At 34.5% G+C, this 16,137-nt stretch overlaps 1 protein-coding gene across 5 annotated transcripts; it reads left to right on the forward strand.

The window, feature by feature from the left end:
• The first annotated feature begins 10,113 nt into the window (after positions 1–10,113).
• Positions 10,114–15,776, forward strand: LOC142549696 (uncharacterized). 5 transcript variants are annotated; one of them, XM_075658781.1, is made up of 14 exons: positions 10,114–10,336; positions 10,521–10,623; positions 10,715–10,804; positions 11,892–11,957; positions 12,127–12,192; positions 12,348–12,433; positions 12,579–12,624; positions 12,705–12,759; positions 13,399–13,475; positions 13,782–13,947; positions 14,026–14,153; positions 14,233–14,337; positions 15,083–15,241; positions 15,343–15,666. In XM_075658781.1, the coding sequence occupies exons 2-14, from the start codon at positions 10,603–10,605 to the stop codon at positions 15,415–15,417; spliced, it is 1,140 nt and encodes a 379-aa protein (XP_075514896.1). In that variant the 5' UTR covers positions 10,114–10,336; positions 10,521–10,602; the 3' UTR covers positions 15,418–15,666. The 5 variants fall into 5 exon arrangements, 4 of the variants coding, with proteins under 4 accessions (XP_075514896.1, XP_075514897.1, XP_075514898.1 ...); XR_012821241.1 differs by having other exon boundaries at positions 10,116–10,623; positions 15,343–15,505; positions 15,571–15,776; XM_075658782.1 differs by having other exon boundaries at positions 10,116–10,406.
• Positions 15,777–16,137: the final 361 nt, after the last annotated feature.

Here is a 16,137-nt window from a genome sequence, read left to right on the forward strand (position 1 = left end):
GAAGATGGTCGTGGGATGAGATGAAAGATAAGTAAATCACAATTTTATTTTGTTATTATACTTTCATTTTAATTTTTTTTATAGTACTTTTTCTTTTTAAATTACATTTTTTTACAATTTGAAATTACACTTTTATTTTTCCAATGTACTTTCTCTATTTAATTTTGTAGTTAATTCTTCAAGTAGTTTACCAACTTGTCCCACCATTCTTGATGAAGAGGAAAATGATCCCGAAAAATGTGTCCGAAATATTTCCTACTCGCTGATTTTATATCGATCTGTTTAAATTATGTTATGACTTATTTTTGGGGATGTCAAGATTTTTTGGAGAGCTAGTAACCCTTTTTTTATGTAATTCTTTATGTCGTGAAAATACTTTGTTTTTTATTATTAAGTGTGGTCGAAGACATGAATTAATTTTCCACAATATTGTATTTAGAGGTTTGTCTGTTTCATAATTCAGCCATGTGAGAAGAAAGATTACTTTTTTATTTTAAAAAAATCACGGGTCTCACGGGTCTACCCGACCCCGTTTCGTATTCAAGGTGGGGTGGGTCCGAAGAATATTTAACTGGGTGGGACGGGTAATGGGTCAAAGTTTTTTTCATGGGAAGGGTCTTGGGTTTAGCCAAACCCATTCCATACCCGCCCCATTGACATCTCTATGACTTATAACTTTTGAAATTTTGTTCGTTGAATTTTTAAAAAAACAGTTCACATGCGCAGTTACGATAAGTTTTTCGAAAGTTTATAAACTCTTTTAAAAAAAGTTAGGTTCCCTGACCTTATGTTTTAAGATTTTATTTGAATATATGTTAACCACCAAATTATCCTCATATATTATTTTAATCAACAACAATTATTACAATTTCTATTATTATAAGTTATAATTATAATTATAACAAGAAGTATTATCATTAATTATAAAAATCATAATCTAATCATATTAATATTAATTTTTTTTACTGTTATCACATGAATAATAAGTATATAGTTATTATAAATTCGCCTATTATTAATATTATTATACGAATAACTATTATTTTAATCACAATAATTATAATTTCTGTTATTATAAGTTATAATTATAATTATAATAATATATAATATTATTAATTATAATAATTAATATAGTTATTATAAATTCGCCTATTCCTAATATTATTATACGAATAACTATTATTTTAATCAACAATACTTATTACAATTTCTTTTATTATAAGTTATAAGTTATAATTATAATTAAAATAATATATAATATTATTAATTCTTATAATTATATTCATAATAATTATTATTATATTAATCAAAATATAAATTTATATATTATATGTGTATGTTAAAAGAAATCAAGTGTATCTATTTCATAGTGTTATGCCAATTTGGTAATTATTATAACATAAAGATATTATAATATCAAATACATCAACAACTTTAAGTTTTATCATTTTATTTTATCCAAACACTTTAACATCTCATTTTTAAAATAAGATCATACAAACTTATAATATCATAAAATAACTTATAAGACACAAACTTATAAGGTGTTTTAAATAATTTTAGTCAAATAAATTCTTAGTATGATATTGAGAGATGATTAACAAAAGTGTGGTTGAAGCTAACATTTTGATGTGTTATATTATTATGACAATCTTAATTTTTGAATCTTACAAGTTGTTGTCATCAACAGCCTTTGAAAAGGAACACAATTAGTGTCGGCGTTTTCTCATAATTATATTTTATGGTAACGATGCAACACAAATATTTAAAATCGTATAGTATATCAAGCTTTATATTCAGATCGTTCTCTTGACATTTCAATTATTGTTTGCCAACAATATTCATGTCAATAACTGCAACCCATTAGAATTAGAGATGTGATATTGACTATAATAGTAATTGTATAATCAAACTATCGTTGATTTACCAAAATCTATAACTTGTGGTAATTATACAAATCAAATCTTTTAATTTATAAAAGGTTGTATTTGAATTGATCGATTTCAAATATATCCAAATATATTTTGTTATTTTAGAAAAACAAGACAATGAGTTTTAAATTCAGCATTGCAGGTTTATATAATGTTTCACATCAATTACGATAAATTTCAATTTCACTTAGTTATGATACAATTTGAAATTCATTCTATTTTATGTAACTAATATTTAAATAAATAAAATATTCAAAATTTGATCTATTATTTTATTATTAATTTCACTGTTAACAATAAAATTATAATTAAAATACATGGATTTTAAATTTATATCCTTAAATATACGCTAGAGTGCACGCATCACGTTTGAATTGTTTTTCTAACCTAGGGAATGATTGTCAGCAAACATAAATCAAGCAAAGAAAAATTTAATAATAAAAAATAAATAAAAATTATAAATGAATATGAGGGCAGGAAAAATGCCACGTAGCTAAGAATAGACCCATTAACATTTTTAGGTGGAAAAAATGTACAAACGATATTTCTTTGCCTTTTGACAACTGAAAGGACAAAATGGAAGGAAACCAAAGTCTAGTTGCCTCGAATTTCTGGCACACAATCCTTAAATGACATATGGGAAAAGGGGTGTTCATGCTTGAAAATGATAATGAAACTTTATGGGATTGCCAAAACGAGCCAATACATTATACATTAATTAATAAAGTCCGGGAAAAAGATGAATTCGGGTCAAAAAGGAAAAACAAGATTTTATTGATGCGTGAATTTGTAAAAATAAAGCTGGATATATACTCGGAACCAAGAACAAATTAAAAATGCAAAGTTTTTTATTAAACTTTTTCCTTTAATTGACAAAAGTATTTGGGGAAGAATTTGATGAGTAAATTCAAATACACGTATCTTAGGTGTATTTAAAATCCATCACAGTTATTACTGAAATTGTAAAACTTGATATAACATGAAGTTTGAAATCTACCCGATTTTGTTCATCCAAGCAACACCTCAATTAGAGCACGACATTAGGGTTCGACGAAATTTTCAAAAACATTTATTTTCTTTTAAATAATTATTTTAATCATATTTTGAAACGTAGTTATGTCTGATATATGTCTTACGGTAAATGTCATGCATATATTTAATGTTGGGAGAAATAAATTTTTATCAATGTAATTTGCACATTTTCCACTTTTAGTCGTGTTGTCTCAAAATTTTAGTTTTCATGCACTTTCTTGCAAAATTTTTCGATTCAGTCATTTTTTTGGTTGGAAAGACGGAAAATGCTTAGCTACGAACTGGATATGCTGACATGGAATTTCAAATCAGAGATCTTGGTTTTTGTTTTCTTTCGGAAAATAGCCTATGTGGCTTAATCTTAATTAAACATGGACATTAATTTTTAAAAATTAAAACCCAAATACAAATATATTGTTTAGATTCGAAAAAGTGATTATTTCAAATATTTTTTGTTTCTTTGAATGGCTTGTGGGTTAGTTTAGAATTATGATATATTATATCTGATTGGAATAGCTAGTGAAATTGTAAATGAAGAAAATGATTAATTATAGAATTTATCAACATTTTGGGACAAAAAAAAATGTTCGAAAAATCGTAATGAAAATAAGATGAAGCCTAGCCAAAATTTCTTATTATGAGTTGTTCTCTTAAGCATACATCGACGTTTCGAATTTTGATATGCACCCTATGCATGTCAACAAAATATTAAATAAAATATATATGTTCTTACTTTTAAATTATGCTTGGATTGATAGGTTTTAAATTCACAATTTTAAATTCTTTAACTTGTTGGGATGAAAAAATCTCGAGTGATTTTTGTATTCGCTCTATATCAAGTAAAACATTTTCTACAATAATTATAATGAATTTCAAATACATCCAAATAAGTGTCATTAAATTTATTCTTTAAACAAATCAACTATATAGGATTGTGGGCTTGTGTTTTACCGAAAACAATATAGCTAGTAGTAACAGTGAAACTCTGTTAGTTTAAACAGAAATCAAATCATTCTATTAAATGCAACCTTACAATAATAAATCAAAGCAACACGAACATTGATCGATTGCGTCTCTAAATTACATTTGTATTTTTATAAATACAAATTCCAACGGTTTGGGTTGAACCAAAGCCATCGACTGTGACACTGACATGGGCCCATTAAGTGTGATTAGGACCGTATTTTGATGGGCCCATTCAGTTTTCACCACACGTGATCTCTTGAAATCTACCAAAAGACACTTTTCTAAGTTTTTATGTATTAAATTTGATTGTTTGAATTTGGTTAGTTTTGTACAATATATTACAATAGCCATATGTTTTTTCTCGTCTCGAAAGATCTGTCCTAATGGTTGATATTTTTTGAAAGCTCCGGGGTGTGTTTCACCAAGGAGAATCGGGACCTGTTTTTATGTGCTGGAATGTTTACAACCGTCTGAGAATTTTGATACGGTATTTGGCTGGCTGGTCATGAACTTAGGTCATATCATGACTGAATTAGAATATCTAGATATATAATTTGAGGGTGAAATAAGTATTTTTTTTGTAAAACAAAAAAAATATTTTGCAATTTTTTTTGACGAAATCCATGATAAGGCCTAATATCGAGCCCAATTGGGTTCGACTAATGGGTTATAGCCCTTCAAAGTGTTCAAACGAAATTGTACCCGGAAATTCCCCACACTTCAACTCTGTTGAATATACTTTATTTTACTATTTTCTCTTTTTAATAGAAAATATTGCTCTCAAGTATCTTAATTTGTTTGATATTTTTCACAATTATATATATTAGACAAAATCTTATGTGAGACGATATCACGGATTGTATTTTGTGAGACAAATATCTTATTTGAGTCATCCATAGAAAAATATTACTTTTTATGCTAAGAGTATTAATTTTTAATGTGAATATCGGTAGGATTGACCCGTCTCACAGATAAAGATTTGTAAGACCGTCTCATGAAAAACCTACTCATTATACTATAAGGTTTTTAATATATCTTTTAATAAAAAAACATGCATAAATAAAGTCACTAGTTATGTAACAAAAAAATTAAAGTAGAAGAGAAGGAATTTAACGGTATTATGTTCATTAAAGAGAGATACGATTATTTAGGACTCTTTAGAATTCAAATATACTTCCCTATATTTTCAATATATATTATGTACTTCCCTAAAAATAACACAAAATAAAAAAAATTAAATTTTATAAAATAATTATGGTATATATGTTTTGAACAAATGAAAATTCGTCAAAAACTACCTACGTGGTATTTGATAAAAGAAACTTTAATTTTATATTATAAATTATAATAAATCGAATAATATGTAATTACGTTATCTTTCAAAACATATTTTTGGTAATTTACAACTATATTTTATGTTATAAAACTCTTTAAAGAATTTTAAAAAGTGGACAATCCTACGTATATAGATCCATAAGATATGTCAACCCGATCCATACTTAAAATGAAAGATAATACTTTTAGCACGAAAATAATATATTTTCATGAATAATATCCGATTGGAGATCTATGTCATAAATTTGACTTGTGAGAATCCTTTCACAAGTTTTTGCATACAAAACATATGCTCCTTGAATTTTGAGAAATCGTTCAATTTTCGGATGATTTTTTGTAGGGCAAATTTTTAACATTACGTGGATTCTTATCGGTCTCGGGACTAAAATAATGGATGAGACAACAATTTATCATGTTCATATACTATCACAGACACAAAACTATCGTGAAACGATCTCATAGTTCAATTTGTGAGACGGGTCGTCTATTTGATCACGCATTGAAAAACTATTAATTTTTATTAGTAAATATGAAAAAATTATTATTTTTTATTGTAAACATAAGAGGTAGATTCATGATATAGTCTCTCAGTAGACTTTCTATGATGGCAAATTTCGAAAGTATTTCAAACTTAAAATCAATAAAAGAATTTTCTTTTTTAACTCCATGTGGTGGGATTTAACCCTAAAGTTATTATCCATATGATGTTACACCAGTAAACCCTAGAATTACAAAAACATCAAGCCAATACTCATCGGTTATCATAGTTTAATATCACAATAACAACAACAATAATAACGATAATAATAATTAAATCATGATTTCGCGCGGTTTAGAGTTTAAACGCACTTAAAAGAGTATTAATGCAAGCTCCCACTGATTAACGAATCAATAGCAGATCTGCAACATTTCCCCCGCAATACACACACAGAGACAAGTGGAATTCGGTTACCTTCTGCATCGGGTGATGGCGGAGCAGCCTCGAGTGTACGGATGCACCGGGCCGCTGGCTCTGTAGCAGTTGTGAGTGTAGTACGACCTCCCGGATCTCGGCGGGCACGGGATCCTGTTCGCCGACAGAGCGCCGTACGATATGTAGTACCGCATCACTTTCCCCCAGAACAGCGACCTCCGAGTCGAGGCTCCTTGTATGATTTCTTCCTCCATTCCTTCCGCGAGCTCTTCGTCGTAAAACGACACCCCCTCCGTCTCGTACTGATTCAGCGTGTCGCCTGTGATTTGGAATGTGGATTCGTCCGTTTGAGCGGAGGCAAGGAAAGCGAGGGAAATGAGGAGAATGAGAGGGGAAGTGAAGAGGAGAGGGCCAGAGGAAGCCATCGGACGAGTGGAGCGAGGAATTGTGAGGTGGAGAGAGCGAATATTGGTTTGCCGATTTGGTTAGCTGTGGTGGTCAGTGAGATGTTAATTTGCAGTGTAAAGTTGCACCGAATGGAGAAAATACTGGGGATGTACAATAAGTCACATGCCTTGTTGCAATAGAAGTAGGGTAGAAGTAGGGTCGATGGAGACGAGTCGACTTAGATTTTTGAATGCTTCGTGTACTGGTTTATAATCGAATTGTATTTGAGTTTTATTTAGTGAATATGTTAATGATTCATGAGTTTTTATCGAACTTAAACAATTTTAATAAATATATATAGAAAATATATAAAATTTGTATTAAATTTGTAATTTTATTATAATTGATACCCCATGATACTTCATTATTAAGCCCATCAAGATTAGGCTCAATCCAGATTCTGGATCACCGTTCCATCTCAGCCCAGTTACGCTCCCATAAATACTATGTTTGAGCGTCTAATTCATTTAATTCACGATATTGACTTTCAGCAGCATCCTTAGCTGCTCTATCATTATATACACAAGTCTCTGACTTGAGCATTGGAGGGGCTACGCCGGGAGACCCTCCCGGCCCCCTTCTAATGGTCTCCTTTGTGATTTTAGGCTTAGAATAAATTCGATGTCTGCACTCGGACTAGTATCACCTGTTGGAACTGAACCCTAAATTTTCAATGAGTATAACTTGGCGAAGTTTGTGGGAAGTTTGAGCCGAGACGTAGAGATGGTAGGCCGGAGAGGGAGCAGAAGAACTAATTCAGTGTCTTCGCGTCCTCATATGAGACACGAACAACCTCTTCTTGAGGAGAGGGGACGTGAACAACCTCGTCCTGAGACGAAGACCGAACAACTTCATCCCGATGAGAATGTGGGGAACCTTACCCTGGAACAATTGGGTCAATTAATTAACAAGACAGTAGACGAGGCCATGAAGAGGGACGAGGCTATGAAGAGGAACCGAAAATCTATATTTGCCGAAAAACAAGCCACTCGCCGAGAACGAGAGAAGAATGCGGAGGGTCGTCATAGCAGGGTCGAAGAGACGCGGCCCCTTCCAAGTGGGGAGAATCTGGAGATGCTAGGAGATGTGGAGGGAGATAAGAATGTTAAGGCAGCAATTGAGAAACAGAGCTCCAGCGCACAAGAAACAGGGTTCTTTTTCCCCACCATTTTGGAAGAAGGGCTTCCCCCAAGTTTTCGACAGTCAAGCGTGTGAGAGTATGATGGGCGTACTGACCCAGAAGAACACGTGGGAAGATTTGAGAATGTGGCTTTGTTACATCAGTACTCAGATTGAGTTAGGTGCAGGGTGTTCCTTTGCACGTTGGTGAGATCAGCCCAACAATGGTTTAATACGCTGCATCCCAATTCCATACGGTCTTTCGAAGATTTTTCTACGACTTTCTTACACCGATTTGCTAGCAGCAAGAGGTACCAGAAAAATTATCTAAACATGTTCTGATGAAGCAACAAGAAGTGAAAACTTTGCGAGAATTTATCCAGCTTTTCAACAATGCAGCGGTGGAGATATCAGCGGAGAAATGTTTGGGAGACTGAAAATTAAATTTTACCTACTCGGACTATGCCTAGTAGATGAGAAGAGTTTGGGAGATTGAAAATTAAAATTTTCTACTTGGGTTACGCCTAGTAGAGGAGAAGAAGTGAGGAGAATGAAAATTAAATTTTCCTACTAGGGCTATGCCTAGTAGAGGAGAAGAGGTGGGGAAAATGAAAATTAAATTTTCCTACATATGATATGCCTAGTAGAGGAGAAGAGTCGGGGAGAAGTAAAATTAAATTTTATTTACTTGGACTATGCCTAGTAGAGGAGAAGATGTGAAGAGATTGAAATTTATTATTTTCCTGCTAAGGCATCGCCCAACAGAGGAATTCAGACGGTGAGAAGATGAAAGTTTTATTTTTCTGGTATCGCCTAGCAAAGGAGTCGTGACTGAAAATGTGAAAATTTTATTTTTCTGCTAAGGCATCACCTAGCAAAGAAGTCAAGAGTGATGAGGTAAAACTTTTATTTTTCTGCTAAAGCATCGCCTGGCAGAGGAATCAGGGGTGATGAAGTGAAACTTTTATTTTCCTGCTAAGGCATCGTCTCGCAGAGGAGTCAGGGGTGAGGATGTGAAACTTTTATTTTCCTGCTAAGGCATTGCCTGACAGTGGAGTCAGGGGTGAGGAGGTAAAACTTTTATTTTTCTGCTAAGACATCGCCTAGCAGAGGAGTCATGAGTGAGGAGGATGAAACTTTTATTTTCCTGCAAATGCAATATTTTCATACTAAGACATCGCCTAGCAGATGAGTCATGGGTGAGGAGGTGAAAATTTTATTATCTGGACTGCGCCTAGCAAAGGAGAAGTGGTGGGGAGATTGTAAATCACATTTTATCTACTTATGATATGCCTAACAAAGAAGAGGAAGAGATGTAACAAAAGTTAGATTTTATTTGCTAAGTTAAGCATTGCAGAAGAAAAGACATGACGAGAGGGAAAGAGCTTTGGTAAGCTCACACTCTAGATGATGAGCTTTGGTAAGCATGTACCCCAGTGATTCCAAAATTTCGGAGATAAACTCAGAAGAAACAATTTATTAAAACGCAATATACTCGATTTAAGAGACTAGGGAGACGAGCGAGGGAATCGTTGAAATTGAACAAAAGATTGGCCACGCAAGAAGTCGACTCGTACCGTCAGCGAGGTGGAGCGACACAGATAAGTGGGACCTATGCAATAGGCGAGGATGGGGCGAGCGTGCGAGGCATCTGTGTGAGGGGCGAGGGCGAGACTGAAATATTTATACAGTGATTTATATCTACAGATCCACGCTAATAGGATCTTGAACAAAGCTAATGCTATTAGTTAGGAAACTAACTAACTAATACCATAAGACTAGGTACAAGCTAGTTACACGTGTTAATCTACGCATAATTCATTTTTTTTTATCGTTTCCCTTATACAACAACCATTGGTCCTGGTGGCAGAAGCCGAATGACGACGTTGAAATAGTAAATTAACCAAAACCATTTGTAAGGACAATCTCATGTTTCAACCCAGTGTTCTGGAAGAAGAACTAGTTTCGGGTACCTAGTTCGAATAATTTTGGGCCATTTAACTGAAAGTGAGGGCATTGCTTTTTGTTAGATATCACATATCAGGGGTATCAAATCACAACTTAGACAATTTTCATATGTTGAACTAGTTTTTGGGTAAAGTTATCTCTAAATCGCAATTTTAACAAATATTATAGCTCAAACCCACATCGGATAATGTTTTGTAAACCTAACATTCCAGTTGTTTATTCTTGGAGATGAGAGGAGTGTGTTAAATGTCTCGTATATCTCACATCGACGAAATAAAGTTATTGAGAATTATATATATGTCTCGTATCGACTAAATTAAGTCACGATGAACATATTAGATATCCCAAACACAAAAATGCTTTATTTTGATTTTAACTTAGTAAAAGACAGATCAAACGGCAACATGACAAGCAGATACAGGTCTCCTTGGGATAAATCGTGACGGCTGGTAAAAAAAACAAGAAACAAGGAAAAATGATAAATCGTTACGTTTCCTATTTGCCAAATATAACGTGAAAAACAAAAGTCGAGTGAGCTCATAACCGCGGGAGGCTGAGCGGAGAGATTGAGAGGGGGGAGCGCGAGCGACTTTAGGGTTTCGATAATCCCCTATCAAATCGAAAGGTCAGTGAAGCGATGAGTGCCCCGAAGCTATTCGGAGTCGTTTCCTTTTGAATTCTGTTTTTTTCTTGAGGTATTATATTTGTGTTCAATATCAAGGATTCGGAGAAAATGACGAGTTTGATTTGGTATCTTGTGCTGATTGTGCGTTGTGAGAAAGAGGTGTGCCTATTGTTATTGTGTGCAGGAAGAGTGCTTGAGCGATTGAGGGTTCTTGAGAGAGAGAGGGGAGGAATTCGAGAGCGGCCGCTTCTATTCCGTCAATCGTTATGTCTGATCGGAAGCTTGTCGTAAGTTAACAGATTTTCATCAATGGGACTAAGAAAACGACATCCTATCAAGTTTGTGTTTTTGTGAATGTGCTTTGGTTTTTCTCTTTAGGTTTTGGGAGTTCCATGGGATGTGGATACTGAAGCGTTGAGAGAATACATGAGCAAGTTTGGGGAATTAGAAGACTGTATCGTGATGAAGGTTTGTTCATTGCAGTTTTATTAAGATTTGGTTTTGGTGTCTGACTAGTGGCTATTGTTCTTGAGTTCACAAGCTTATATTTTTTGATATTTTCATAAGATTTTAGCTTCCACGTTTCTTATCAGACTCGAGTGGTAAGAATAGATAAACTGTCTCTGGCCATGAGTGCATAATTGTGGGCGATTTATGTTTTTTTTATGGATTTCTCACCTTGTACTTAATGATAAATGATGGAGTTCAAGTTTATGTTGGACCCAATACTATGCATTCTAGTGGATACTTCTATGGACACAATCTTTGAGATTTCTTAATGTTCTTGGTTTATGATCATGCTTCGCCGCCGGGGAGGCTTCTATTCCAGTTCCATTGAAATTTCGCGGGTTTATTGTCGTGAGTTTTTTTAAAAAATAAAAAATAAATAAACAGATAATTTGGATAATTATGAAAAAAATTCAATGGAAAAGAATTGGAAAAGAGTTGAAAAAAATACAAAAAAGCATTACACAACGGCCACGATCGCCATGAATTTGCCGTTCCGTGACAGCCGCGAAATTGCCGATATTCCATAAAAATGTGTTTATTGTTATACATCCGTTTTAGCCTGGATTTTTGTCACAACACCTGTTATAGAACGCCCGTTCCCTGACAGCAATGGCGAACCATGTTTATGATTATAACAAAAAACAATCGGTTTTGAACTGTGTCCGAATTGCAGCTCCCGTTTTCATTATTTTTGTGAGAATTACATCCTGGATGGATGCGTTTGAAACCTTGCTGTTTAAGATGCTTATCTCAAATGTCAATAGAATTATGTGCTAATTAGTGACAACTAGAAGTCATATTCTGATAGTTATCTTTTTTTTAAAAAAAATTTAAAAATTAATAGTTACCTTTGTATACCTGGAATTGTTATATTTGATTTTCAGTAAGGGGTGGGAGATATATCAATTTGTTAGGATATGCTTTCTTTGTTTTCATATTTGCTACATTGATAACATAACTGAACTTTCTTTGTTCTTACAGTGATGGTATTGGTGGGTTTAATATTTAAAGACATTCCTTATCATATTTGCTATGATGATTTTAGGAGCGTTCCACAGGCCGTTCGCGCGGGTTTGGCTATGTAACGTTTGTCGCTATTGAGGATGCCAAGGTAATGTAACGTACAGCTTTGTCGCAGAATTGTAACCCTCTTATGTTATTCCCCATGGTTTGAGTTTCAGTGTTCATTCAATCGTCCAATGTGGTTTTTCTAAGTATGCATGAGAGCAGAATTTCAAGCTGTATTATGACCACATATATTCTGTCTGTGCATGCTACAGGCTGCATTAACTAGCGAGCACCTCCTTGGCAGTAGGGTGTTGGAAGTCAAAATAGCCACACCTAAGGTTACCTTCTTGACTCATTCAGCTGTTCCACAATATCCATTTCAAAGTCCTGACTTCAATTGCTTCCACATGAATTTATATATATAAATTTGTTGGTGGCTTGTACAAATCCTGTTTTTCATTATCTATTTTAAGCTTCTATGTGCTGTTCACAGGAGGAGATGAGAGCACCATCAAAGAAAGTGACCAGGATTTTTGTGGCGAGGATTCCACCATCTGTGACTGAAGCTGCATTTAGAAGGTTCCATGGAATTTGCGCGCATATTCTTGCATCGCCTGTGCTGTCTAGATTTGAAATATCATTTATGTTGATGTGCTGTGGGGGGATATGGTGTGAATTTACACTTGATGAGACTAAATGTGTTTTATGTTATCTTCTTTTGCAGCCATTTTGAAAAATACGGTGACATAACAGATTTGTACATGCCAAAGGTTAATAATACTACTGTCTCATTCCCTATGAATGACAGTTTGAAATACATATCATCATATCATTTGTTTTTTCTTCACAGGATCCGAATACCAAAGGTCATCGTGGAATTGGATTTATCACCTTTTCAAGTGCTGGTAATTTTATTGTTAATGCCTTCCCTGAAGTCTTATTTTCTTTTTTCTCTACGGTTTTTATGTGTTTTAGATTTTTCTTACTGTCTATCTTAACATGCGGAATAAAGATTAAGGAACCTTTGTGAGATAAGTTTATTAGGTGTAGGGTTCTATTTGCACATGTCCAAATATTAAAGTGCATGCAATATGGTACCAGTATATCCTTCTTGTGTCTTTTCAGAAAACACCAAATGAACATATCCTTTTATCTTGCTGTAATTAATTATTTTATTGGTTTTTAGTGGTGTCTATGATTTGGCTCTGTATCAGTCTTCCTTCCCATGCATCTCTTGCTGGGGTGGTAATTTGGCTTGGCTATATGTTTTTTAATTATATGAATTCAATATCGTACTCCTGGTCCTTTAGAATTACAAAGCAAATTTAAGTTGAGGCAATTTTTCACGATTTTGGGAATTCTGATATATCCTTATACCCAATTTTAGAACACTGGAAAGGTTAAGCTCTTCAATGTGAATACTTCCTGCAGTGTTCTCGACTCCTTCTGATATGTATTTGGTGTGCAGGCAATGCCGTTTTTGCCTTGTTATTTTTGTCATTTACCGCGAAACCAACCTTCTGTCCTGTCTTTTATAATCACAGATGCAGTGGATGATCTGATGGCTGATACTCACGAATTGGGAGGATCAACTGTAGTTGTCGACAGAGCAACTCCAAAGGTAGCTGCAGTTTGATTTTTAAATTCTAGTTATATTTCTACACGTGGCACTCATTCATTGTTTAGTTTAGAGTCTTCTGATCTTTTTTGGTTGTGCTGGGTGTCATCTGTCCTCTATCATCAGTCACTTGCTCTTTCTATAAGGCGATTTCTTCATTTTGTGCTTTAAAAAACTATTACACATACATAAATGATGATTTAAGCTTTTCAACGTCTATTTTAATTCTAGGATTTCAAGAAATTGCACTTAGTATTTGATATTTGCTTATTTATCTTTGTTCACTTGAAAAATGATAACCTACTATAGGAGGATGATGTCAGACCGGTTAGCCGAATGCCTCAGGGTGGTGGTGGCGGTGGCGGTGGAAGAGGAGGAGGATATGGAGCTTATAATTCTTACATTAGTTCTGCAACTAGATATGCTGCAATTGGTGCTCCAACCTTGTATGATCATCCTGGTCCTTTTTATGGAAGTAAGTTAATTTCGAAAACCAATCTTGGTCATCTTTTAAATGACGTGTTGCAACTCAATTATATAATTGTTGATTAAGGAGGGGAACCGCCTCGTGGAATGGGCAAAAAGGTTTTCGTAGGCAGGCTTCCTCAGGAGGCAAGTGCGGAAGATCTTCGCCAGTATTTTGGTAGATTTGGTCGTATTTTAGATGTTTATGTTCCAAAGGTGAGAATAGAAGCAATTGCTCATATTTTAGCAGTACATATTTAAATAATTGTGTAAATTGTCGTTTTAATTTGTGTAGGACCCCAAGAGGACTGGCCATCGAGGATTTGGTTTTGTCACATTTGCTGATGATGGTGTTGCAGACCGTGTAGCTAGAAGATCTCATGAAATATGTGGGCATCAGGTGTGACTGTCTGGGAAGTTATGATTTTTACAGATGTTTTACGCCTCCAATATTTAAAGATTTAGGTTTCAGAGCATTGTGATTCTTAAATTCCGTAAAGTTTTGATGTAAAATCTCTCGGGCAAAGCTTGATGAAATCGGCTAGCTGGTTAGTTTGATCCTTCACTCTTGAGGAAGTACCTAAAAGTTTGAACTGATTTAGCTGGTAATGCATGGTCAAACAGAGAAGTGATCACCGGGTTATCTGACCGGGAAGATTGAGTTTTTCTCTTCCATCAGTTACCAGGCCTGTCATGTCAATGGCAGCCTCAGAAGATCTCCAGAAATTAATGCCACAGCACCAATTTATTTTGATGCATTATGTTTTCTAGATGGCATCTGCCCCTACGCATTCAGCTTTCACTATATATTATTAACAAGTCTTGCATTTGTGGATCTTATTTCTATGGTGGTGCAACTGTAGAGGCTTTAAATCAAGAAAATCCTTTTATAGACTGACGTCGCTGCTTTACATTATTTAACTGAAGGTCCATAGTGAGTACACAATGACGCTTTTAATTTGGTTTCCTCGGGCTTGACATTGAATTTGTTTCTGCCTTCAGGATGATATATTTTGAAATGCCTGTTTCTATTTTCAGATGTTTGAATAACATTCCTTGTATTTATTTGGTCTTCAACATGCATGGTAACTGTGAATGAGAAATGAGTATCAGTAATATAAAGCTTTCAATCTGACGCATTGCAGGTAGCAATTGATTCTGCTACACCAATTGACGATACTAGCCCTAGTAGTAATTTCATGATGAGTAATCCTCCTGAGCCATACGGGTATGGCGGACCTGCTTATGGTGGACATATGCATAGCAGTTATGGCAGAATGTACACTAGCCTGGATTTTGACGATGTGAGTACAGTTGGTCTTGGTATTGAATTCGCCTCCTTTGCATATTCTCACTATTGTACTAATACTCGATTCTTTCTATGTTATATGTGTATGTTTGATAGTGGGGTTATGGAGCGGGTGGCAGTATGGGTGGTGGCAGACCATCACGCCCAGATTACAGGTACAGGCCTTATTAGTTACCAAAAGGCAGCTTCATCTACATCTGGTCTTGTTTTGGAATATTGTGATGCATCGTTGCTTCGGGAATTGGTGGATGATCATGAAGCCAAATGTTTCTGATTAATATATGAGACGGTTATGTAAACGTGCTGGTTATGTATTCGTTGTTCGCCAAATGTTTCTGATTAATCTATGAGACGGTTATGTAAACATGCTGGTTATGTATTCGTTGTTCTTTACAATTTAAGTTGTTAAATTGGATGTTATTGGACGATGTTTCCTATTATGTTGTACGGTTTACATTAGGTATACATAGCACAAACCAAATGCTGCTGGCCTCGTTCTGATTTATCTTGTGCAGATTGATTCTGTTGAATTTTTTTAGCTAATACTGAGTACATCTCGATCGAATGTGATTTTAATGTCAACTCCAGATGAATCGTTAGTGTTAGTGAACGGGTCTCTCGTATGCCATGTAAGATTGTGCCGAAAGCCCCCTGGTACTAGACACAACCACGGTTCTCAGAATCTATGAAAACCATCTTTCAAAATCCGAAACCCAATCGGAACCGAAACTTTAGGTGACAAGGGTTTGGTTCTCGTTCCTATTCGTTCCTCAAAATAATTAGTTGGGACTTTGCGGAATCCGAACTATAAATTAATCTTAAATAGATTTTAAAAATATTAAATTGTATATAAATCAAATTTAACTCTAATTTTTTTTCTGCTATATAGTC

Source organism: Primulina tabacum, chromosome 6 (genome assembly GCF_025594145.1).
Source record: "Primulina tabacum isolate GXHZ01 chromosome 6, ASM2559414v2, whole genome shotgun sequence".
Taxonomy (NCBI): Eukaryota; Viridiplantae; Streptophyta; class Magnoliopsida; order Lamiales; family Gesneriaceae; genus Primulina; species Primulina tabacum.

Bases quoted from the DNA above. Each gene is read 5' to 3' on its own strand.
- LOC142549696 (XM_075658781.1), top strand. From the start codon at position 10,603: ATGTCTGATCGGAAGCTTGTC. The intron at 10,624-10,714 runs GTAAGTTAACAG...TTTTCTCTTTAG, and splicing joins TGTCTGATCGGAAGCTTGTC to GTTTTGGGAGTTCCATGGGA. The intron at 12,760-13,398 runs GTAATTTTATTG...TTATAATCACAG, and splicing joins TATCACCTTTTCAAGTGCTG to ATGCAGTGGATGATCTGATG.